The sequence below is a fragment of the Erithacus rubecula genome (genome assembly GCF_903797595.1).
Source record: "Erithacus rubecula genome assembly, chromosome: 3".
Classification (NCBI taxonomy): Eukaryota; Metazoa; Chordata; class Aves; order Passeriformes; family Muscicapidae; genus Erithacus; species Erithacus rubecula.
The window spans coordinates 84523062-84549983 of NC_136689.1; the positions used below are offsets into that span (position 1 = coordinate 84523062).

Consider the following 26922-nt stretch of genomic DNA (forward strand, 5'->3'; position numbering starts at 1 on the left):
CATGTGCCAATGTCAGTGGAGGGAAACCTGTCCTGGATACTGCAGAAATGATGGTGAGTGCTCTCTGTATACCAAAACAGCATCAGCCCCAGTGAGAGAACAAAGCTCAGGTTCTCAAAGCAGAAGATTTCTGTTCTGAACATCCTGACTAGCAAAAACATGAAAGGTCTGGCTTAGGACTCAAAAAGACCCCTCCTCTTTTTTGAAGCCATTTGACTTCCACAGTGCTGGGATTTCTCTGGGAATTTGCTGGCAGGCTGTTAGGAAGACTCGTGCCACATGTAAGATTAGGCAGCCTCTGGGATCCCTTCCTTTCCTAAGGACACAGCTTCCAGCCAAGAAGAGATTTGAGATGAATCCATGACCACCTTGCTGATTAGAGCTGGCCATTTGCAGGGCCTTCCAGGGGTTATTTTCTTGTTCTAGCCTTGCACTTGAATAAACTGAGCCATCACATTAAGTGGCTGGGACCATACAACACCTGTAGATGACCTGACCTGTCTGAGAATCCCCTTTGTTTACTCATTGTTGCAAAGAAGGTTCTGCAATTAGAAATGGCAAGGCAATTTGGCACAACAAGAGGCATTTCCCACTTAGAAATTCTCTAATTTTTCCTAATTAATCCCATGATTACATGGGATCTCATGATTAAGTGGTGTGTCCAGTCATACACAGTCATATGTGGGATGGTGACAGTTTTCTCCCAAGCACTACAGAAGCCAGCAGGTTTATAGCTGCAAGCTCTAGAGAGTGGTGGCAGAGAGAGACCTTTCAGCCACTGTTCTTAAACTTCAGCACGTGTCCCCTGCTACGTGCCAAAATGTTACACGCAGCAGAAAGAGAAATTAAAGGATACTTATGGCAGGAAAACCTCCCAGAGAAGAGGTTTCTGCTGTCTGCATCCCTTTCTTCAACAATGGCACCTCTCATCCCAAAAATAAATTATCCACATATTTCTAAGCACTGAGGCAAGCAACAAGGGCTTTTTACATCTCTCCCAGCCTTGCCTTCTCCATATAACAGTTGTTTTCAATTACAGCCTGTTTCCATCAGCATCTCTTACTCTCCCTGCTTGCAGGAGACAAGTTAGATACTGGCTTTGTATTTTCACCTTAGCTGTTCTCTGGGCTGTGGAGGAGGAAAGGGAAAGAAAGAGAAAGTGAATGCAAGTGAATATCAAGAACCTGCCTTAGATAAAATATTCAGATCTTACAGTGAATAATACATGGGAATGGAAAACATTTTTCCAGCTAAGTGCAAGCCCACTGCACTGTAACAGAGACCGTACCAACTTGGCTAGCAACATCTTACAGAGGACCAAAGGAGGCAAAAAATTTGGCATAGCTTCTGTTATTAACTACATTCCCCTTCAACAATGCAGTAGCAGAAGAGGCACAGGCCATGCACACACACACACAGACACACACAAACACACACTCATTCTTCACACTTCTGCTCCAGCAGCATGGGTGCTGTGCTCACGTGCAGCAAAAAAAAAAATAACTTGGTCAGAGGTTTCAGCTGGAGGCTGGGCTGCTGTGTGCTGCTGGGCTCTCCCCAGGAGGATGAGTAGAGGTTTTTTGCAGCTGCCATATCTCCACCACCCTGCACTCCTGTGTGCCCCCTCCGCTCTGCTGGTGGCCATGGCAACATCCCAGCGCTGCCTGCCAGCTCTTCCCTCCTCTCCGACTGCCTCCGCTCCGGGAATCCATCCTCGTGAGCAGCAAACCTGTGTTCTCCACACTTAGAGGCTTTCAAACCTGTGACCATTCCCAGCAGGGTGCTGACATTCCCCGGGTGCCAGTGGCCCCCTCATGCCCCTGCCCATCCCACCACTGACTGCTGCCAAGGAGCTTCCCAGGAGTAACACTGCTCACAGCAGGCTCAAAGCTGGATTTCCCTGCTGGCAGCATTCCATGGCACCCTCTGGAGCCACTTCTGCCCTTCTCAAAGGGGATGAGCCTGGCCTTGCTGCAGCTCTGTCTGGGGAACTGGCCCAGAGTGTCTTGCCTCTCCTCTCTTTGTTCCTCTCTCACCAGAGGGTTGGCTGGATGAAATTCTGGCAAGTCCCTTTATAAGAGCTGCTGAATCAACCTGGGCACCAGGGTAAATGTCATCCCACTCCACTGGATGGGAAAACGCACATCTAAGGATATACTGTAACCTGGGCTGCCTGAGCATCCATTTCATGGATGCCACACTGCTGTGGGAGCTGCTCATCTCCCTGCTCTGACAAGTTGCAGATGTTTCCTTCAGTGTTATTTTAGTTTCAGGCACAAAGTGCACAGAGGCTGGAAAATAAGTAGCCCTAAGGGATTTTGTGAACCCCTCATCTGCTGCCTCAGGCACTGTGTACACCTGGAAACCAGGGAAAGCAAAGCGGGAAGTAGAGGGAACACAGAGGCAACCATTCCCACTCACAGGCTCTGGGGAACAACTCAGCACTTGTATAAATGCAGGGACAAGGGCCTACACTGCTCAGCAGCCAATTCAGGTAATGGCCATGCCAGGCTGAAAATGCTGCTCTGGATCAGCTCTATTCACAGCATTCCTCTTTCCAATGCCTGCTTGCACAAGTGTTCCAACAGGCTTAGCTTTCAAAGTACTTATTGCTGTTTAAAAAACAAAAAAATCCCACAGACTGTCTCTAAGGCTTACAGAAGCATACACACAGCTAGAAGGAAAGATTTTGTTTACTTTTTAAGCCCTTCACTGCTTCAAGACATAATTGATTTATGCAAGGAGATAAAAATGTTACTTATTGCAGGCCAGCATATTTCCAGACAGAACTAATCATCATTAGCCTTTCTGATTACTGAGTGAACAACCTGCTTAAGTATTGATCATAAATCTATGATATCGCTTGGGTTCATTCTAACTTTGCACATTAATGTCAGCTGCTGTGAGATGCAAATACAATAGATTCATTTTCCAATTGCTTGTCAGAATATTGTACATGCAGTATCCCAGGCTCAGATATTGTATTCTTCCCCTGAGGTCTAAGAAACAAGAATTTCAAGAGGACAGCAAATGAATTTCTAGCCTGAGGGAAAATGTTTGATGAAAAAAGTCACATTGTTACAGTTTTCATGGAAAATGAGATGAAAGAGGGGTTGAAAAAAAATAATACTGGAGTGGTTTAGCTGTAAGTGCCACTGAGGGCCTGGTAAGAGCTGTACCTTGTCATTTTTTAGACCAGTCTCTTTTGCACACTAGAGCTCCCACAAAGCATTCCTCACTGGGTATAAGGTAGGAGGAAGACTACTGCTCTCTGTGGGCAATGTCAGGAAGGAGAACCTGCCTGGTAAAAGTTAAAATATAATTCAGAAAGCATTAGGATATCTGGATTGACTAAAAATCATTATTTTTATTGGAAGTATTCTTTCTCATGGTGAGAAGTTCTTTACTCCTGTCAATAGCTAACACTTTCCACAACAACTGTGAAAGCCCAATTTATCAAAGAGAAATGCCGATGGAAATCATTGGGGTCAGCTTTCAGAATACCACCTTGCACTTTGAAAACAGCAAGCAAAGTAATCTTCCTGTTTTATCCATCAGGAATGGATGGCAGACAGTCCAGGTGGACTGGGCAGCAAGTGGGGTTTAGTGCACAGAGCTGCTGCTCAGCTCTTGGCTTCATCCCATTTGAGGGAAAAGATGCATTGGGGCATTAAACAGTCACTGCATGCATCACCACATTGAGCCCTTGGAAGTGAGGCATGGTGACTACAGAAATCCATCTGTATTGCTCTTGGATTCATTGTGAGTAGTAAACTAATGTGCAAAACCCCCTTCCACCCCAACTACACACCACATATAAAGTCCAAGCAGGCCTAAAGTGCCAAGAGATTTCATAGGAGTCCCTGGTGAGGCAGGATGCAGCTGAGGAAACCTGCTTCTCCAGCCTCCTAATTGCCTTGATCCATTTTCAAGGAAGAGGATAAAATGTCACAATGACATATTTTACTTGAGCTAATCAATGCTGTGGGCTGCAAAGCAAAAGAAAACAGCCCCATTAATTCACAATAACCTTCTTCTGAAACCTTTTGGGAATTTATGCTTAGCTACTGCTAAGCAGAGGAGGTTAAATAACCAAAATGCAGAACCATTTGCTTTGCTTCTCAGCTCTGATGGGCAGCCTTCAGAGCAGGCACAGCTACCAGTTAAATGCTGTGGTAGGATCCAGACCAGGCACAGCAGTTCCCTGAGGCTTCTCTGCCAGCTGCATTGCCAGTGCTGGCATCAGCCACTGCCTGGCTTCCCCCTCTGTGCCCAGGGAGCAGCAGACGTGGTCCCAGGAGCAAGGGAGCCTCCTGGGAGTCTGCACTGAGCTAAAGCTGGAGCAGTGCTGGGGCTCAGCACAGCTGGAAGGCTGAGGGGGTGAGCAGGACATGTCAAGCCCTTTGCTGTGTGCTTCCTCAGAGACCTGCACGAGTGAACCAGGTCAGAGCTCTGGCTTTGAGCTGTTTTTGTTAGTTTGCTTTGACTGCTTTTGTTAAATATGAAGAGGTTAGGGTATTCAGGGAGGATGCCCTGTCCCTTCTTTCCCAAAACTGTGCTCTTTTCCTGATACAACAATGCTTTCCCTGGCTCACTGCCACACTCCCATCCCTTTCTATCAGGCTCCCTCTGTGCTCCATGTCATGTTTGCACTGAGAGTGCAAAGAAAGCCAACAGCTTTCCTAGGATTAACTTTCAGCAAAAATTGCTACTCTTTTTAGCAAAACTTAATAACTTACTAGTACTACTTAGTACTTAGTTTATTTTAAAAATAAAAACACTGTGGAAAGCTTCCCTTTAACAAGCAAAGAGACCAGTTGTGAAGGAGTTAAAGCAAATGATTTCAAAGCAATTGGAATATCAAAAGCTTGATAGGTGATACCTGTGGATGGGCTATTATGTAATAAGTTTATAGCTGTTTAGAAAGGGCAAGCAAGAGTAAAATAATTAGTCCGGTATGTCAATGAATAATTTCCGAAAATATATATGTATTGTTTTTAGTCTGACAGGACACAGGATAAATTTAGCAGTCTCTACTTAGTAAGGAAAATGAAAGAAGCAGCCTGGGACACATGAGAGGTCTGCTACAAGCAGCATTAGGTAGAGAGTTTGAATTTATTTTCTTTTTTTAAAAAAAGTCATTAGCTGAAGACTTTGGTAACCTTTTTCCTTCCCAATACAAAGTTATGAAATAGACAAGTGATCGAAGAGCTTCATTGGGATACGATGGGAATGATTTTCTGCAAAGTTAAAGGGAAGAGGGGGGTTCGGAGGATGGGTGGCTCTCTGAAGAAACAGTATTAACAGCACACACATGCTCTGCCAGTGCGGAGGAAGCATAGCAGGAGAGCAACTTGGCTCTGCTAGGAGCTATGAAACAGCCTGAAACTTGAGAAGAATAGAAAAATAGGACATAGGGGAAGTTATTCAGGAGAAGCATGACAGAAGAGCATGAATTTATAAGGGTAAAATCAAAGGCCAAAGACACAGAGCAGGCCCGGAGAACAGCAATATTACCAGGAAAGTATGTAAATTAATGCATTAGCAAGACAATAGAGATCACTTCTCAGTGGGAAGGGAGCAGCTAGCCCTGAGGAATGGAGCAAAGCATTCTACTTTGCACTGAAAAAGGACAGCAACACCCAGGGAAAGGGTAAAAGAACCGAGATGATACCAGAAGAGAACATGCCATAGAGTACTCTGAACATGTACTCTGAAAAGGTAGAAAATGCCTGACAGCTTGTTTGACTGGTTAGACATGAGGAAATGTACCCAGATTGCTCATCAGCCTATGGGAGAACATGTCAAAATGACCACAAATTTTTGTTGCGCTCTTGAAGAAAAAAATGGATAATGGGAAACAGAAGAGTAAAATGGTCCTTAAAAAAATTATTTAATTGTCCAGTGATACCAGTGATAACAGAGCATGTGGCTTCAATTGCAATTCCTATAAAAGCACTGGAACAAATTATCTAATTATATGTGAACATGCAGTAAGCAAACATGTTACAAGCAACCAACATCACCAACTCATTAATAAAACCCACATCGAATCAATCTAGTTTTTCACACCTTGCCATACCACAATATAAAATCTCAGAGAGGCTTGTGGGCTTGGTTTGGAAATTTTTTTGTGAACCCCTTCCCATCATTTTGGGTTTGAGCTGTTTTTGTTTTTTCCCACATCCAGCTAGATTTGGAAAGAAAAAATAATTGGTCACTGAAACAGAGGGACCTCGGGGGAGTTTGGTAATACAGGAGCTTGATAATGTGCCATGAAATGGGATCTCTTTAAATGTTTCTCTTTATTTCTATATTTTACAGTCACTGCTTTGTATGTCTGGCTATTCAGATCACTGGTGCTGGCTCCCCACCATGATACAGGTGCTACCAAGTATTTCTTTAAGGAGCACAGTAGGAATAAGGATTGGAGGGAAATCTGGTGTTCACAAACACCAGATGAATGTAAATACGCATTTCTGTGTGCACATGAAAGCATACTGCAGTGGCATCCAGAGCTGTTTTAAAAATAATTATGTGCATTAGTCATGGGGTTGAGCAAGGAAAGGTTTCATAAAGGCAGAGTTGTCAGCCTCCATCCACACACAGCTGAGTGTGGGGAGGTGCAGGCAGAGACCAAATATGTGAAACTGGCTGATAATTACCTTACACAGTCAGCAGGAAAAATTAAGCTGTGAAAACCATACAATACATGAATTTTTGCTACAACAAATTTTCACCACACATGGAGAGGGGAGGGGTCTCTGAGGATGGGGCACAGCATGTCAGCCCCTGGGGCAGGGGGTGGTAAAGAGATTCTCAGTGCTGCAGCTGCCTGAGGATGGACATGTAGGCATAGGGAAGTTCTGGTGAGAGGCATGAGATAGAGATTTCAGGGATCCACAGGAGAAACCTAGTGGGTGGCTGCAGGCTTTTCCATGTGAGGCAATGAGGGCAGCTTCCAGACCATGGTACCAGGCTGGGCAGGCAGGGTATGAGGGGCAGCTGACTGAACAGGGCTGAAATAAGTGATAACAGAAGACAGGAACACCTGGAAGTTGTGCACTGTGGTTCAGAAATCTGGGTACTTGAAAGCCATCAAGACACAAAAAATCATTGGTTAGATTCCTCTCCTCCTTGGGTTACCTTGGGTGAATACACATCATCTAAATAAACCACTGACAAAACCCAACAAACTAGCATCAACCTTCCAATTGTTCCAATCCAAATAATTAAGAGAAAACTAATCAACCTTTTAAACAAAAACTCTAAATTTTCTCCTTTTCCTTTAGCAACCTCCTACAACACATGAACATAACTAGTGGCTGCATTGCAGACACCATCTGTTCCAGCACAACAGCAACTCACCCACTTCTACCCACTCAGCATGACCAGAATTTAGCAGTGCATGCTGCATGTGCAGGGGAGGCACATGTGTTGTAAGTGGTGGAGGAGAGCAAACTAGGATAAGGAAGGGACAATCACTGCTAGGGGGGAGCAGAGTGCAGCTCTGCAATGAAACCTTTTTGAGAGGATAGTGAGTTAGCCACACTTGAGAAGGATGGGAAATTCATCCTGGGATAACCAAATGCTTCACCATCTTGTAAGCTGCCTAGTACTGATGAAGCCATCCAAACCTATTGCTTCCTTGCCATTAGCAAAGTCAGCAATCCAATTATTTTTAGTGTGAAAATCCTCTAGTGCTGTGCTCCACAGAGTATTTTCCACAAGTATGGCATCCCATGGAATACAGGTAAATCATTCTGGGAATTCTGGCATCAGCCCTGGAGTGGGCAGAGGACCACAACTTGGCCTTCAAATTCTCTTTTCTCATCCAATAGTTTTGCTCTGTGGCCATGAGATTCTGCATGTAAGCTTGGGAGAAAGATACAAATAAGTGCATCTCACAGGAAGGACTGTAAAACCAACTTTACTTGGCAACAAGACACTTACAGTACCTGGTCTGTGGGGAGCTAAACAAAAATGTTTCCTCTCCTGATGAACTTCAGTTCTTGCTACTTGCCCCACAGCCCCCAACTGGCAACGCACAACATCTACCAAGACCTTTTTCTGAAAGAATTTTAAACAATTTCCACAATCCCATCAAGGAGCAATTTCTGTGAAGCCACAGGAGCCCATTGAGAACAAGGTAGCATCCAGGGTTTCAATTCTCTTGCAGAAAGGGCTCTGTGCTGTGGGCTTCCTCTCAAGGCATGTTGCCAGTGCTGTACTTCCAGTTTCTATGACTTTATGCTCTCTTGCTTGCTGTACTTGGATAATCCAGGTTCCAAGCAGTATCATTCCCTTTGCATTGGGGTAGTTCCATCAGTTCACACAGCCAAACTTTGGCTCTTCAAAAATCTGCTGAAATTTTATCTGCCTTGTTTCTGTCATTGAGCAGTTATCAAAGAAGTAATTTCTTCCCATATTTAACCCTTTAACAGATGTCACACCCCTGTTTCCTTATATACCATTGCTTGGTTGACTGTGCATGTATAAACTGTTTTGTGTCTCCTCTGAACTAACCTGAAGCTCATTGGAAGTGGGATTGCATTTGATAATTATCAGGTCAGCATCAAACACCCTAACTGCACCAGATTACAAACTTTAATAATTGGCTTGATTAGGGCAAAAGGCATGATATGTAAACCAGTGCTTGAATATATACTGAATGTAATCATTGCTACATAAAGTATTTTATTTTCCTTATTGCCTGACATCTAAACTCCCTGAAATACCAGGAAATCACTTTCCTAAGTCATTACCCTTAAAAAAAATCCTCAATCTACATAACCTTGTAATGACAAAAGAGTAAACAGTTTACACAGATTGCAGTAAAGCAAGCAAGATTCAGTGTAACTTGAAATAGTAAATTATGCATGTATTACAAGGATCTACAAAAGCAAAATTGCATGCATATAAATAATAAAACCAGCATATTTACATATTTTTTTCAATAGTTTGAATCAAGTTTTTTTACTTCAGGACAAAAACTACTGTAGCATGCCAGAAAAAAGCCACTCCATATTTATAAATATTATTTCTATTACCTGTATGGCCAGCTTCATTTTAGACTGACTCTTTTTAATACTGTTTAGGGCTGAGATGTCAAACTGAGTGTAAGTGTTCTCTGCTCATTTTTGGAGCTAGTTTTGCTATTCACTTAAATGTTCTCTCATTCTATATATGTCCTCACATACACATCTATCTCTCTCTATACACCCCCTTCCTATCCTGTCTTGATAAAGGGATAATATTTGAAAGCAATGCCATTTAAACAAATCTTTAGGACTCCTGTAAGAGCACTTGCCCAGATGGAGTTTCTTAGCTGAGGAGTTTTAAGCCATGCCAGCTCTGAGCAGTTACTGCCACAGAGAGTGAAGTTGAATAAGAGAGGCCAAACAGGAAAAAAACAGCATGACCAGCATCATGCAATGAGAGAACAGATGACTCTGTAGGAGTGAAGAAACCTTCCCACTCCAAAGGGAGCTCAGACTGGCTGTGGCACTCCCTGCCACAGGGACTGAAGATGGAGAGCCTGTTTCTCTTAGTAAAAATCCAAGGGGGATGAGGAGGAGGGAGAAGCGTAGGAAGCTCCTTGAAAATGGTTATCCTTCAGTCTTCAGCACATCTAATAACTCTTGGGTTCTGTAGGTTTCCTGCATAATGTTCAGTCCTAACTTTCCTTCTGCTGGAAGTTCTACTTCTCCTCAGTTGCTGCTTTACTTACCAAAGTAGGGGAATTATCCACTGTGTTGTGTAAGTTATGTAAGAAAGAGTTCCTACAGATGTGGTGGCATTTTCCCAGCTGAGACACCTTGAGACATTTGTTCATGTGCTGACATCTCCTTTGACAGAGCAGGTAGTTATTGAGGTAGCAGAGGTGCAATACCACAATACTGAAAGCTGTTCTCATGGAGGACAAGACAACGTCCTCTATTCAAAATGCAAGTGTCATCAGCAGTGCAATGTGAGATTTTCTTGTAATAGTGTTTCTAAAACTGAAAAAAAATGAAGCCCACAACAAAACAAAAAAGTCCCCAAACAAAAAAACACCACAAAACAAATGAAAAATGAACCCAGCAACACAGATGAAAATAACACAGCCCTTACTCTTCTTAAAAAAAAAAAAAAGAAAAAAAAAAAAAAGTTAACACTCACAACCAGTCAGGAAGGAGCAACAAGCAACTTCATAGGCAAAATGGATTTCAGTTTTTGGCACATTACCTGAATGCTGGAGTCACTGCATCATTTTAGGATAAGTATTATACATAAGCAAATTGGCCCTATTTGAAAGCAGCAAGCTTATATTGCCTTGGAATCTGTACAATTGAATGCAAAGCTTAAGAGCTACATTTCCATGGCATTTGTATGAACATGCACGAAGCAGAGTTAACCAGATCAGAGATGAGGACTATCATGCTGAAAAAGGACAAACCACTTAGCAAGGAGTAACAGTATTTAAATGAGAATTTATCAGGTCTAAAAGAACAGGGCTGACACAGAAAGCTCTGAAGGCCAAAATTACACTTAAGCAGGAACGAACCCATCAGCAATCAGCATTCCTATTGCCACAGCACTCTGAGTTATATCAAAGTATACAGTGAGAGTTTTCACACACCTTTCCATCCTGTTATTACCATCTTACACCCCAGTTCACACCATCATTTGTGTCAGTGCAACCTGACTGTCCCTGAGCAATTAACCCTTGGGCTTGAGAGACAGCTAGTACTGAGGAAACCTTTTCCTCTCAGTGTCAATTAACTAATTTCTAAAACTAGCTGATGCATAGATGAGCTAAAAGGCTCCTGCTATAAATGATGTTGCATCTTTTGCAGGTGGGTGCTAAACTCAATGAAACAGAAGTAAATCAGAACACCTTTGCTTTAAAATAGTGTTGCAGGAGGTATTTGAGCCCCCCAGTGTCAGGCCACAGAAGGGTACATGAGTATACAGAGGAGTCTGGCCTTTTATCAGGCTCCAGCAGAATATTGGTGCCCCTCGTTCCTGAATATGGACCTAGGAATCTGAACTGGCTCTGAACCCAGAGACCAGCAGCAATTACCCCAAATCACTTTCAGTTATTTTCACAGGGTTCATTTTAACAAATTGTGAACTTTGAATTTTGCCACTCAAAATGAAGAAACAAGTTTTCTGAGCAGATTGGCTTTTGCACATGCCACATACACATATTTATTTTTTAGTACATGAAACCCAGTTTAATTACATTGTACTAGGACTGCCAAAAAAACCACAACTTCATCCCAGATCAACATGAATTCAGATATTAATAATTTTTATTATATTAGCTAAAATATTTTACTTCAAGTACTACAAGGAAGATAAACTAAATTGCTTATTTCAATGCTTGGAAATGTTTATATCACTGAACTAGGGCAAGAAAAAGCTAGACATGAAAATAATACATATATTGGGGAATGCCATTTGACATTTATATTCCCAGTTTTTACAAATTCAAGCAAGACTGTTAAAAGGGAGGTTCTCTTACCTCTGACTGCTCCTCAGGGGTCTTTTGGGTTACATGAAGGCACTCCTTCCATACTCCTGGCTCCCTGGTGGAGCACCTCCCTCTGCTGCAGGGTAACAGTACCATAAGGATTTTAAAGGATTGCCTTGTACAAAAGAATGGAACATCTTCATGTACAAAAAACAGGTGTAACACTCAGCAAGTTAAAGCCCTCCTCTCCCCTCCAGCAGTCAGCTACGATACAGCTACACACTTGGAGTTTATTTCGGCCTTATCTCCTCCAAAAGGCTCTTCTTGCATCCTATCTTGCTATCAAGCTGTGAAGATACCAGTACATCTTTCAATAAACTGCTTCACTTGGATTTCCAGAAAAACTTCAACCTGATAGCTTTCTATGTACCTATAAGAGATTCCAGCTTGCACACATATCCTGCCTTCGAGCTGTCCAGAAGGTTGGCTTTGGCCTTGTGCTCCCTTTCACTGAGATTTTATTGAATTCATAACTTCATCATGAAGGGTTATTGGCCTCAAGCTTAAAAAGACTAATCAGTAGGCAGAGCCACGCCTTGTAAACAGCAAAAAGTGCTGGCTAACAACCATCCCAGTTCTTAACAAAATCTCAAACATATTTTCAGGTCAATGCTCTATCCATCTGTTACAGTTTCATTCAATGTGTTCTCTATTTTGAACTTGCATTTTAATATGCATGTAAACAGAAATAATTCAAGAACAGCATCAGTGGGCTCTGGTTTTTTGTGAAAACGTGATAAGCACCATGGGGCAACAGACTGTGTGGAAGATCACTCAGACATGCCTGGTTAGTACCCTGAGAACACATGAAATCCCAAAACGAAGCCCAGGCTGCAGATTTCATACACAGCAGCAAAAAAGAAAATCTGCACTCAAACTGTTATGTGGCCTTGCATGACATGACTGCAAATGTTTATTCTCCTAATTAACCAAGACAATTCTCTTTCATAAAACTTGTTGCAAGTGAAATATTCCTAAGAATTTGGGCACTTTGGTTTGGTTTCTTTTTTTTACAATGGTGTATAGACCAGGCATCTCCCATACAAGCTTGATTGCTTAGATAAAATTCAAGCTGCATCCATGTGTCATTTCTTAGGTGATTCCTTTACTATCAAAAAGGTCTGTAACTTTTAAATGCAATTCTTATTTTCTTTTTGAATAAGTCACAGTAAAACCATACAGCCAAAAATGCTTTATTTCATCATCAGCCATATAACCAATAAGCATAAAATGGTGGCTATATTTTTGTTCAAAATAGTTCCAAACCCCAAGAAACCTCTACTGAAAATGTTAACCAGTCCTTTATTCCTATAAAAATAAAAAAGAAAAATTATACATTCAAGAGGTGTCTACACTTTTAAACAATAAATTAAACTTTGCAATATCAACATCAATTTACATTTCAAATGATTGAAAATAAAAGTACAGCATAGGATACAAAATAATCTCTTTCCTTACCTTCCAAATACATCAACAACATTCTTTTATTTCTTTAATGCACTGGCACCTAAGATCTTAGAAGAAACTACAGTGCTACAGGAAAAGGAAAAAAAAATTAAAAAAACCTCATAGCCAGGGTCCCTAAATTGATATTACCTTCTAAGATTTTGCTGACAAAAATGCTAACTGAACTTATATGAAAATACAATCTTAGTGACTAGAATTGTGCAGTCTTCTTCAAAACTTGCAAAAAACCCAAACAACTTTGGCTTTCCCAACTGCTATGCAATTTATTCCAGTATTATAAACATGTTTCCATATCAGTTGTAATCAAGGTCGGTTCAACCATTTGTGAGAATGAATGGCAGGCAGGTTTTTAAAGCTTTTATAGGACTGTCCCCATTATATTCCTTGTATCTCTCTATTAAGGCTACACAATGAAGTGTGAAAAATCTAAATAAATTATGTTTAGTGCTCACTGCACAGGTCACTGGAATGCAAGCAGATATTTGTCATTTATTTTGCAAAACCTGGATTAGAAATAGATCTACATTTGAGCGTATATGCTAATTCCCCACCCAATTTCCACAGACAGTAATTTAATTCCTGCTTAACCTCAAGTTTTCAATAACATAAGCAAAGCTCTGAATCAGAAGGGCACTGATCAGGACTAACTCAAGTGCTGCCACGCTCACCTGCTGCTTAACTGAAGCAAATGAAGCCCACTGCAATTAACATTGCTGAGCTTTTTTTTTTTTTTTTTTTTCTTTTTGAATGGAGTGCTTCAGTATTCTTGCAAACTCATAGAGATATACCCACTCTCACTTTGAACTAGACAGATAATCAAGTACAACCTCACTAAGATCAATGTAGGCTATGGATTCATCGTGCAGGATTTCAGCATCTTTCCCTAAGGAAGGCAGCACTTTTTCCTTACTCCTGAAACAGGATTGTAACCAACCATCTGCAAGATAGTGGATAAATAATCAGGCATTTGGGCTGATGATGCACTTTCTGTGCTTTACTGGCCATACTGCACACTAGCTGAGAGCAAATTTACTTTATGATTAGGTAAGCTGCACCCACAGCTAAAAAGGTACTTCTAGCAGCTAACCTTCATATCTTTGCAGAAAATCTTTTTTTCCCCCTTCTTCCTTTTAAAAGGTATGTTTTGTACAGAATTTGGTAAATAGTCATTCCTTACTTGAAGATTCAGGTTTTAACTTCTTTGGTTTTTTTAAAACATAAATTCTAGCGTGGTGCAAGATGACTTACTGATGCTTGGGAGAGCAAGTTCAAAGTACTATTTGCAAAATGTTTATTCTGCAAAAGGCTGATAGAAATATAATGGTACTCTGGCTTAAGTTGGTAACTTAATGTTAGATAAGGAGTTTAATAGCCCTAATAAAGCATCTGCTTCCTCTTAAGCATGCAGGGCAACATCACAAATTATCCAGCCACATGCAGGTTTCATTTATGTCTCAGAAAAAGACATCAAATTAAAACAGCCAATATAGTTTTTAAGAGGAAAATATTTCAGAGGTTTTGTTAATGTTACTAAAGAGCACAAACCAGTAGATGAGGAAAATGTTCCATTTAAAATTATATTGTAGGTGGGTTTGACAAAAATTAAATCCCATGGCCAGCAGTATGGCTCTTCAGTAAAGAAACTGTTCCAAGAGAAAAGATGTGTTTAAAACACAGAAGAGTTTTAAAGTAAAAAGGGAGGGGGGGGGGAAATAATGTATTTATCTGTGTTTACTTTATCTGTTAAAAGCATTTTCATGCTCACAAGGTTTGATTTTTTTTTTCTTTTAATATTTAAGTTAAACCCAGGTTTTATCTGCCCCAAAGAAAACATTTCTTACATGCTTTTCCATACATCTTTATGATTTCTGTCACTGCTAGCATCAATTTAAATGCCTCAGAAAGCAGATCAGTTGAGACTGAACACCACACTGACCCTTCATCAGGTGAAAAAACCCACCAACCCACCCCTTCTCAAGCAACAGCAACATCACTTTGCCTGAGACAAAGCCAGCTTCACACCTAGAGGAAACCCCAAAGTGGTTTTATAAGGCAAAACAATGACATTTCAGGAAATAAAATCATGAAAGCCAAGTAAACAGAAGTTAAACAGTTAACAGTAAACTGAAGTGTTTCACTAATGTCTGTTAAAATAAATGCTTTAACATTTTAAATAGAATTTTAATTAAAGGTTAACCTGCAGTTAAGCCCAAAAGAAAGCACAAAGACTACTCTTATCCAAGTAGTCTGCAAGCAGTTGTTCCCTCTTGAGATGAATTTGTCTTAAAAAAATAAATAAAGGACAATATTTCCTGGTCTCTGACAGACTATACAATTTGTTTTTTTCCATAATATTATTGATCCTCAACATTTGCTCTTTATATGAGTGGTAAGAATGCTACTGTCACATAGTTAGCCTGAGCTGAAAAACAATTAAATGTATTGATATTATGTGGTACTTCTTCCTTTTGATTCAGAGAAACATACTTTTTTCTTTAGAATGACAGGCTTAAGTGATTGTATGCTACTCTTTGGAGCTCATACAGTATTAAAGTACACTAAAATTAAATCATATTGCATTAGACTGGTGTATTTAAACTGTTAATGTAAACTATGGTAAAAACAGCCATTTGTGATGGCTGAGCATTATCAGTGCCAGGACTTAAATGCTAGAAACAATGAACACAATATTTAATGAAAACTTCGCCTTCTATATAGCTTCAACTAATAAATGCTTTTAGCTAAGTAGATTGCAGTGATTGCAGTTTACTAATCAAAATACAAACATTTCCCAGCACATGTTCTCTGGAAAGGCTGAAAGAGTAAAATAAACTTGCAGTTAAATGCTACATTTCAGGATAGAAAAATAAAGCCATTATCAGTGAAATATCTATATTTAAATTATAATTGACTGAATGTAAACCAGGTGCATCTATTTTCAACATTTATGCATTTAATCTGACACAAGAACACTGTCTACAGGAAATAGTTTTTTTGTAAAAATGTATCATACTGTGCTTGTAATAAAGCAAATGCCAAGTTCATTATATAGTTCAGAACTATAGTTCTTTTAAAATACATATATATTAACTAAGTAGGCATAGTAGAGAATATGAGGGGAAAAAGGAAAACCAGCAGTTAGAAAACTGGGTGTATGTGAAGACTTATTGCTGAATTCATGGGTACATTTTGACTGCATATAATTTAGTATCAACACCTAAAAGACAGGATAGTTAAAAGCAAACCCCTGAATTACTTACTTTTTGTTTGTTTGTTTGTTTGTTTTTTGCAAAACACCACCACTATTAAAGGTTTGGTAGTATTTTAATGATTTGTATTTCATACATCTGGTTACACAAAAGGCATTAATGGTTTAGGGCACTGTGTTCCTTATTTTTAATAAATAGCAAGACCTGTCCCTTTCACCTCTATCTCAGAAGTGTTTCCCTGTGAGATCTCTGAAGACATGCTTAATAGGCAGTTTAGTTACTTCCATATCCAATACAAAGCCAGTAAGTTAAAATTTGTTTCATTCGGTAGAAATGAATGTTTGTGTATTTCACAGTGATGAAAATGTCAAGGGTTTATTGCTCCCTCTTCATCCACCACCACACCAGACATTTTGAATACTTATTTTCATGACGATGCCAGCACAGGAGAAATTGAGGGTAAAATGTTTATGAAGGTTATACAGAAACTTATCTTCACAGCATTTTCTACCATTTGCCAATTGCTTGACAATTAAAAACTCACAAGTTTTGACTCCCACCGACCCCCCCCCCAAATCGATCAATTAAATCTATGTCTTTGTGATTTCTTAATTTTTGTGGGAACAAAAGCTGGTGTTAAGATGTTTTCATAATTATGCTTTCATTGCAAGATCAGATCTAAGGCATACTTCATTCAGTGCAAAGTCATCACACATTACAGAGAGAAGACAAAACCCCTTCAATTCTCCCCTATGGGCCCTACAGGTACATGTGCAAAACCCAGCAAGACTGAAATAAAGATGGACACAATATACAATATACTTGTGTAGCTAATATTTCCTCTAAGGTATTATAAAAAAAAAAAAAAAAAAAAAAAAAGAACAAACAAAAAACTTATAGAGATTACTATTTATATAGCTTTGAATATTCTCTCTGTAGCCAGCAATTTCAAACAAGTTATTAAAATCCAAGAGCTTCCCAATGGTATTACCAAACCCACCCAAGTTTACCAGAATAAGAGCAGCATTTCTTGTCACAATATGACAGTCATCATTTAAATGCACACATACTAACCCAAGTCTATACCATGTATCTTGAGACTGGAGTTATACAGGAAATACATTTACAGTGCTTTGGTAAGTACATATTAAACACGAAAAAACATAAATAGCAATTGGAATATAGGAATAACCTTGAACACAAAGAAACAGTGAGTACGTCCATGAAAGACACAGATGTCACAAAGATGCTCTAAATATTTTGTTACAATTTATTTTCTTGCCTTTTTTCATTTCTTGACAAACTATTAAATATAAGTCATGCCAACTGCAAGGGATGACTCTGAGACCTGGGCACAGGAAAACTTAAAAAACAAAATTTAAAAAAAAAAGAGATGTTGTAACAGACAGGCACACATGTAACAAAGCTTCCCAAGTAATATGTGCATGTCCACTATCATTTTACATTTGGATTCACAGATTGAGTTACCTGATGCAATTTAGCAAGGTAAGAGTGAGTAAGGCAGTCTCTTGCCTTCTAATCTATGCCCAATCAAGCAAGATGACAATGATCCAAAATATATATCAGAAAACTCCAGTCAAAGTGAAATTTGGAATGCAGTATGTAAGAATGAGCACAAACCTATTCAACCTAACCAGGCCAAGAAGATTTCCATGTTGCCAATTACTCTGCACATCTCAAATAAAACTCTTTTGATCAATAAATAGTAACCAGGTATCTTCTGCAGCTAGAGATAAAAATGTAATCTTGGAGAAAGGATCAAGCCTATAAAAGACAAGTCAGCAATTTAGCTCATCCTACATGTACTTTCTAGTTATCTCCTGGGGGAAAAAACCATAATTTTCCAGTAACGTGAGAGACGCGTATTGTACGGCTGTGATAGTTTCTATAATGAAACTACAGCTATAAATGATAATATCCATAATACAAACCATAATTCTAAAATACATCTGAATATGTGTGTGCATATATATCTCTCTGAAAAAAAAAAAATCTAATTTTATCTTTTATACATATAAACATCCTGGCTAATATGCCCCATAAAAATTTTTCCCTATTTAGGACTAATTTTTTAAATAACAGAGTTTTAAACAGTCCCTTAGAATATTTTTTAAACACTATTAAAAAATTAATAACTATCTCAGGTTAATCAAAAAGCACACACAAAATAATTTAACATTATACAAATGTGGTTATACTGTTCAGAAAGTCCAATTCTCCCATCTGAAATGAAATAGAGACCAGTGTACCTTAGGGTGAATTATTCATCAGTGTACAAATTCATTCTCTTTTTCCATGTAAATCTTCAGGTGAATTTAACTGCATTTCTGTATAAGCAAGAAACACAGTAAATCTGGAGAACTCTTGCAAAAGGGTTTCACTGGATAAGAGAGCTTTGCTGGAGGGCAGCAAGTCAACCTTTTATCACCATTTGAACACTAGCAACACCTGTGCTTCACACCTTGAAATAGCAGCAACATATTTGATGGGTTCAGTAGTAATTTTTCTTCCAGTATTGGATTACACTACTTTGCATATACAGTAAGTCAAAAGTCTAGTACTTGTGTGCAACATTAATCCACATTTACATCTGAGAACTCATAAATACACATGGAAACAAACATGACAGAGAATTAAACCTCGTTTTAAGTTAAAATGTTTTCAGTCCACATATAGAAACAGCAGTGAAAAGTACAAAGGAGATGGACAGCAGAAACAGAAGAAAAGGGGTGCAGTAACTAAAACTGTAAGAAAGTCACTGTCAAAAGGGCAATAGAAACTAAAATTGATCAACAGAAGATGTAGACTGTACCATCTGCATAAATGCCTAAATGCAGCATTATTTTCACATCACATACAGTAGATGTGATTTCTAAGCAGCATATTATAACAGCTGGCATATCCACTAATAGATTTATGGTAACTGAATACTAAATTTCTCCAGCTCGGTGTACAGTAGTTATGCATTAGCCTTTAAAGCTCTTCATCAGCCTTTTAGTCAAAGTTACAGTTCCATGGATATTTAGTATCCCAATAAGAAAGTTACAAATATTCACCATCAATGAACTTTCATACAATACAAATATATTAAATGCCTTCTTAAGATGAATCATTTCAATAATAGGAGTTTTCTTCCTGCTATTTCAAAGGAAACACAAGGAACATCATAACTTCCAAAGTAAAGGGTGTTTTAAGGCAGTTAAAGATATGTGTTAAGGTTTCCATGATTGTTTATGGTGGTCTATATGAATAAAGCATATTACACACAATTGCTGTCATATATTTATCTATGTGACTTTGTTATACTGTACATGATTTAGCAATCTTCTTGAGAAATTTAAAGTGCCACAGTTCAAATGTGCTCCTCTGTCTTTTCATGGGCTTCTAGTCCATTCTAGTTGCTTCCAGAAACAAGCCCTTGCTTTACTTAAAGAGCAGGTTTTTTAGGTGAAAAAAGAACTCATCCTTCACTGCAATGCTAACTGGAATCCAGTGGTCGAACCAATCCTTCTTTGTAAACACGAAGAATAGCTTCACAAACAAATTTGTATTGACTCTGTGTAGGAAAGAAAACACAAAAACATTTATGGATGTTCAGATAAACTGCTGATTAGACAATATTATTGAAAAGGACTAACAGCTCCATGGCTTCCTTTTTTCCTGAGCAATGACAGGAGAGAAGCTACAAGGATGGGAGGAGAAAATCCCACTCTCCTGTCTGTCTTCACAGCAAACAAAGCTGACATTTACTTTTCCTTGTAGGACAAGCATTAAAAATCACACACCAAGGAAAATACAGTTCCCCAAATTAAAATAATATGTGCTTAATTTTCATGGAATAGGAATTACTTGTAATAACTATGCATTACTTTTGACTAAGTTTAATTTGATATTTACCTTGTCATCTATTTGGGGTGGGCGGTGGGGTTAAGTAGTTATCTGATTATTATGAGCATTCTGAGCTTGCCAATTGTGCAGTTATATATTACTGGGCACATTTAAGTTACATGATCACACTTAAAGCTGCCATATAGCATCTGTATGTGCAACTATCTAGATGAAACCACTTTCTGGTTTTTCCCTGAAACACCTACTACCTACACTACTGCAGGAGTCACTTTATTCTCAAATTTTGATCAGACATCATATCTCCTTTTATAACAGAAGGAGATCAAAACCTTTCAAATTGATATTTTTTAGGATCAGCTGCCAAATTAATTCTTCTCTCACCCAACATTTTGATCTCAATTAAAGTCTTTACAAATCAGAGCTTCGTTTCTGCATTATACTATTATGAAGACTAGCTCTTTCATGACTTTGTAATGTAACTATTTGTTAAAAACAATTAGCCTGTAAACCTCTTTCTAAGAAGTGATGCAAGGAGACATTATCAACAGGACCCGTGCAAAACTAAACATCCAGGTAGCCTGAATAAATTTTTATGACTAACACAATGCTGAGAACATAAGATGATTGAAATTTAAAAGAATTTGCAAAGATCAAAGTACCCTCACTTCTGTGGAAGGACCATTGTCAAAACCCTTAAATGACCCCTTTCCTCCAAAGTTCGATGTTATATATTCAGAGAAGCAAAGCTTCACATTTTTTACATCCCTTTTTCCATCTTTGAAATGTTCTCCCAGCTGCCCTTGTATTGTCAGCTCCCATTAACTCTTCTGGAGCATCCAGAAATATTCTCCCACTATCTCCCAAAGGGCAGGGCTGAAAGATAACATTTGTACTTTGAAGGACCTTAGGTTGCCTTTAGACACCAGCAGTTAGGAATGTTCTTGTCCATAATATAACACAACACATTTTCTTTTGAGTACAGAAAAATTCAAGGAAAACAGGAAGGTGGAAACGAGTTTTCTGCATCTTGATTTTCCTGGCTTTTCTTTCAACCTTTCAGTCAACTTCGCCCACCTTCAATATTACTTTGTTCTTATTTCTTAATTACCATGACTTGTCTCTTCATTGTTATTGTCATTTCCATATTTCTACTGCCTGAACAAGCCAGGTGTGGTATTTAGCCCTCTGTTCAATACTTCTGTTAACTTGTGTGATCAAGTTACTGAACAAATAAAAGAATGAGCACTTCAGCATTGCTTCCTCTGACTCAATCTCTGACTACTTGTTTTCTTTGCTCTTATCTGTTGCATGTATTCTTACTGCTCACTCAGCTAGTAGCTACTTCTATTACATACATCCTAAGCACTATATTCTCCAGTGTTTAGATACCTAATTTCTCTTTATTGGAAGATAATGGTTAATCTTTCTTTTTTATTAATGAAAGGCCATACAATTAACACCAACTTTGTTATAGCTTCATCATTTCGGTTGAAGATTTTTCTGCTGCTCAAGGTAACAAAATTACTGGTCTTTGAGAAACTACAGCATTCACATGATTAACAACAGACACTAAACTGACCAGGTAATAGCTCTGATAGGTCCACTCTTTTTCAGTATGCCCTATGACAACATGCATCTGGCAAATCATATCATCTTAGAATTGGAGCTCACACACAATCCCCACAGGGCAGCTGAACACACCTTAGGCAAGGCTATTGAAACTGAACAGTCCCTTTATTACAACTGAATAATCTCTAATGGCTTCTCCCAGAAACCCAAAGAAGGATATCAAATATGAGCAGGGAGGCTATCCGGAATGCAGGCATTGGAATGTGATAGAGCACCCAGGATAAACTGAAATATTAACATGCAGCTCTCTGGTATTCTGTTTTCTCACAGCTGAGTGCTTGCTTCTGTGTCTCATTTACAGCACAGTATGCCAGTTTTGCTCACTGGCTTTTCAAAACACTATCTGCCTTCTTCAGAAATAACAACTGAATTTAGTTTCCCAGGATTGCTGCTACAGATCATCCCTCTCCTGATTGTGCTGACAGCAAACTGTGTAACACAGCAAGGTAAAGAATCCTATTTTGGATATTCCACACCAGGAGTCTGACTGTAGCTGTATTTATTACTATTCCCTCTATTCTTCAGTTATGTCAAAGTGTGGAGTGAAAGGACAATTCTGGCTGATTTCTGTTGTAACAAAAGGGATTCAGTTTTCTGGCAAGCTAAAGTTTACTTCAGGTTTTTACATCTGATCTTCAAGAAGAGAATAATTTCTAGAATGTTGAAGCTTGAACTTGTTTAGGCAATTTTAGAAACTGAGGGGTGTAGACAGGTGCAACTCCAAAAGTTAACACTCAGCTTCCTTTAACTTGAAGCTAGTGCTCTTCATCTCATGAACACCTTCATCATCAGCTCTGCTTCCACTTCAGCAAGGAACAGGCAGGGCACCCTTCAAACAACTCCCTTGCCAACCACACAGCCCCAATTCTTCCAGAGACTGCACTCCTGCTGCAATGATCACGAGCCACAGCAGCAGGATGGACAAGCTCTGCTCACTGAGCACTCTAATGGTGCACAGGCAGCTGCAGATCCTGACATTTTTATGCCCTCTGATGATCCAAGATTGCCCCCACATCTAGTCACAATGCTAACTCCTGCAGTCATTAACCTGTTAATGAATAGAATTTGTCTTTTAAAGTTAACTTTCTGTGTTCAAATGGATTTGATTTCAGTGCATTTCAGGCATTTTCTTTGTAAAGTGAGACAGAAATGCCGGATTTAACTGTTGGCTTTTCTACTCTAAAGTGGCATTTTGAAAATCCGCTTCCTCCTTTTCAAACCAGGCCACATACACTTTGATTTCACTTTCAACATAATAACTTCCTATAGTGCTCTGTACTAGAATAAAAAGCAAAAATTTATTCTTGCAGAGAATTTAGACAAAGGACCATGAGGAGATGATCAGTACAAGTCTGACTTTGGGCATTCTAATTACTTACAATGTATCAAAATCTCTTCATGGCAAGACAAGAAATATTTTAAAATTAGATAAATACATACCTCATTAGCAAAGCAGCCTTTGCCACCATGCTACATTATGCTAAAGTTATGAAGTTTGAAATGTAATGGCAAGTGAAGATTCATACATAAGATTCATAGATCCTTAAAAAAAATTGGACCTACTCTATAGCTTGACAAGTGCAGTATATATACAGAAATGATACTTCATCACTTACTGATGTTTGCACCATCATAGCTCTCTGGTCTCTCATCTTCCGTACAATATCCAGTGGATAAACAGGTTGGTTCCTTTCAATTAAGCACATGGCTGTTTCCATGGTGACCAACACACCAGTGCGACCGATTCCCGCACTGTGAAATGCAACAGGAAAATAGTCTATAACATTAGGTTTTTGCAATGCACAAAATTCATATCACAGTCTTAATACTAGGACAGCCTTGGAAATTACAGGACACCCTAGTAAAATTCAAAGAGAGTGCAAAGTTTATTGTTATAGCAGCTTCAGTAATATTTTCTTGCAATTACTAAAAATAATTTTTTTAAATATAAATATAACTAAAACCTCATCTAAAGTAAATGCACTTTTAAACAAACTGCTCAAACTGAGCTGTTTTGGTATTTTTGTCCTAAAAAAGGTAAAATCTAAATGACTCCTTTTATGTCATGCACACTTAAACAGCAGGAAAATAATTTTTGCAGTACCATTCAAAATGAGATTACAACAGTGGTAGAGGATAAAAACCTGAGAACTAATTAAGTAGCAGATTATCAGATCTGTGATAATTATGTGACTAAGCCATTTCACCAAAAGGTTGCAGGAGAAAGGGAGACAAAGTAAACTCATCCTTTAGATACAACATCAGTGTTTCTGTCTTCAGCAGTAAATGATCATATTGGAGTTGAACATTTTCATCTAATTCAAGGAATCTCCTGTCTTGCGGACAAATTTGTCACATCAAATGCTTATTCTAGGGCTGAAGCAGATCTATAATCAGAGTTTTAAAACACAAGTACCTGCAGTGAACAAGAACTGGCTCATTCTTTACTCTCTTTGGCCTCATACAGGTCACAAACTCCAAGAAGTCCATGGAGTCATCAGGAACGCCATGATCAGGCCAAGCTACGTACTGGAGATGGGTGACGGTGTGCTGTTGTTCTGTCTAAAATACAGTAAAGTTTTCAAAAAATGGCCACTGTTATAACTCCTGTATCAATGTTTACTACATAAAAGTCATATTTTTTCACAGCAAGTGTTTTCTGCAGATGCAGTAAGAGGTAGATGGTCTAGAAAATGTTTGCAAACTTTCATATTCAGGCATAATAAAGTCGCCAACAACACTTGTTAAATCTGTTTTCTGTTAGAAAACAGTACATATATATATATATTGTTCATACATACATGCTCATTGCACATATGTGAATGACATCTGTAGGATCCACAGGAGGATACTTTTTGTATGGAAGAAATATAATTAGTTAAAAGATTCCATTGTACAAAGAGTTCTTTTTTTTAATCAATTATACATAAAACCCCCCACGTTTTTACAGAAGTTCTTCCAGTTTAGCATTTTGTTAACTTTGATTATGAAATCACTCAATCATCTCTGCATTCAGATTGGACTGAACTGATGCTACAGATGCAACTGACAGTTAGGGTGGGAAGGAAAAGAACTAAAATGCTCGTGAGCTCTGCTGCATGATGCAGCAAGGATCTCAACTTTTTACAAACTGAGACAAGTCTTCATGCTCCTTTACTCCTTCCACACGTTTTGCAATATTTAAGCTGCTACCTGCATTTAATTTATGTCCATTACCAGACTTAACAACTGGCACCCTTGTAAAATAAAACTCCTTTGTGACTGGATTAGTCTATAAAATCTAGCCTTTCCCTAGTGATCCACACAGGAATGTTTTTGCGATGCTAGTGACTTTAAGAGGTTTTTCCCTTTTTCTCTTACGCTCACAACTGCTGAAATATAGGACATGTTCTTTTAAATATCTTCAACTGCTTGTTTTCTTCTCCCACTTGAGGATGTTCCACTCCCAGGGAACAGGCTAGTAGGACACAAAAATGGAATAACTACTACCTATGTACTAAGTAACACCTTAGGGAACACATTTACTCCAGTCAAAACAATTGCAGAAATTTACAATTGCCCACAGGGACAAAAAGAAAAATGACACAGCTCATACTTCGCTTCTTAAAAGCAGAGCCTGGCAATCAACAATTAAAAGGTCCACCATAAGGCCCACATTGAAAACATAATCTAACATTAATGACCAAGCTCACTGTAATACAAATGACATCAGGATCTACCATCCACATCATCAAAAGATGCACAGTGACCAGGATCTCTGCATGAAAAAGCATGCAAGGCCTTGTGCTACCCCGCTTTACTGAGTAGAAAAAGTTGACCTTGATCAAATGACTACCATTCACATTTTTCTGAAATGCCACAGATTTAAAAAAAAAACAAACAAAACCACATCTATAAAATGTCATTAAAAATTCCCCATTGAAAATCTGCACATGCTTCACCAGAACCTCTTCATAAAGGAAATGAGATAAAGAAGCAATTACATGTAACAGTTTGAGCTGATTCTCCTAAGTCAGAGATATTTGAATTACAGTACTGTAGTAAAACAAAGACTTGATTAATGTGAAATTATCCAAGATTGAGCATTCACTTGCCTTCCATGTGCTTCAAGAATTTAAAGCTACACAGCATGGACAAGGCACACCTGAGAAACACTGACAGTGATCTGTAGAAGCAAATAATTATTTTATAAACTCACAACAAAGGAAAGAGCTGACTTAATTTTTACTTATCAGTACTTCAGGCTCAAACAGAGTGAGCTGCATTTGGTTAAATAGCTTAGAGACATTAGGTACAAAAAGTACACTACATAAAACTTATTCAGAGTGAGAATGCACTAAGAACATGCCCTTAGTCCTCAAAGCTGCTGCTTTTGGTATAAGCATCTTCAACAATAACTCTGTTATGTGCCTTAGAGACCCATATAGGTATTTGCTAATTATTCCAGGTATGCCTCAAGCCTCAGTGCAGCCTTCCAATTATTTGTACTTTAACATTATCAGTTTTGATTCTTTTCTTGAGCTCTTCTGAAATGATTAAAAATGCTGAAAGTTGACTATTCTGCCACTTGCTTTCCAAAATGCCCAAATATTTTAAAACACTTTGTTTTATTATTAATTTAAACCTATTGTAAACAGTAAATATATTTGTTTAGGCTTGAATTAGTTTTTCTAAGTCTTAAGTTTTTATGTGTCATGCAGAAAATGTCAAAGCAGGCTCTGATGAAGTCCAGATTTTTAAAGCTATTTTTAGCGGGGTTTTGGGCTTTTTTTAAAACATAATATTTTCAAGTCTAGTGAAAGTCAGTTTTTAAATACAGAAAATGTCAGCCAAACAACACCCCACATGGAAATAACTTACATTAAAAACCATCCCAGTTACCAAAATCTAGCACTTATAGATTAAAAAAATGCTAAAATTGTTGTTACTGGTTCCATAGTTAGCCCTACAGTACATGTTCTGTTAGCAACACTTGTTTTTAAACACTATTCCTTCTCAGATCTTGCCCCTTTATGCAAACCTGATAATGGAAAATAAAAGGTAACTTCTCATATTCAAGATATTATCAAACCACTATTCTCTGCAACTCAGTTTAAGTCTTATACACAGTTTTTTCTTTTAGCACTGAGGTTTTCAATGACAATCATCCTAATGACTGATAAATGTATGATTTTTTTCTTCATAAAAATATGACTTTATTAGTCCTGTTTTATGACTCTTAGAGAAAGT

At 38.5% G+C, this 26922-nt stretch overlaps 1 protein-coding gene across 7 annotated transcripts in view; it reads right to left on the reverse strand.

Annotated features, from left to right (window-relative positions):
- Window positions 1-16245: 16245 nt before the first annotated feature.
- PTPN3 (protein tyrosine phosphatase non-receptor type 3) overlaps window positions 16246-26922 on the reverse strand; it is a 154640-nt gene continuing 143963 nt past the window's right edge. For all 7 annotated transcript variants that reach the window (XM_079300260.1, XM_079300259.1, XM_079300261.1 and 4 more), the window contains 3 exons: window positions 24110-24255; window positions 23310-23445; window positions 16246-19771 (listed from right to left, as the gene is read on the reverse strand). In XM_079300260.1, the coding sequence (XP_079156386.1) occupies window positions 19694-19771; window positions 23310-23445; window positions 24110-24255 (360 nt within the window). In that variant the 3' untranslated portion in view covers window positions 16246-19693. The remainder of the gene's footprint in view (window positions 19772-23309; window positions 23446-24109; window positions 24256-26922) is intronic.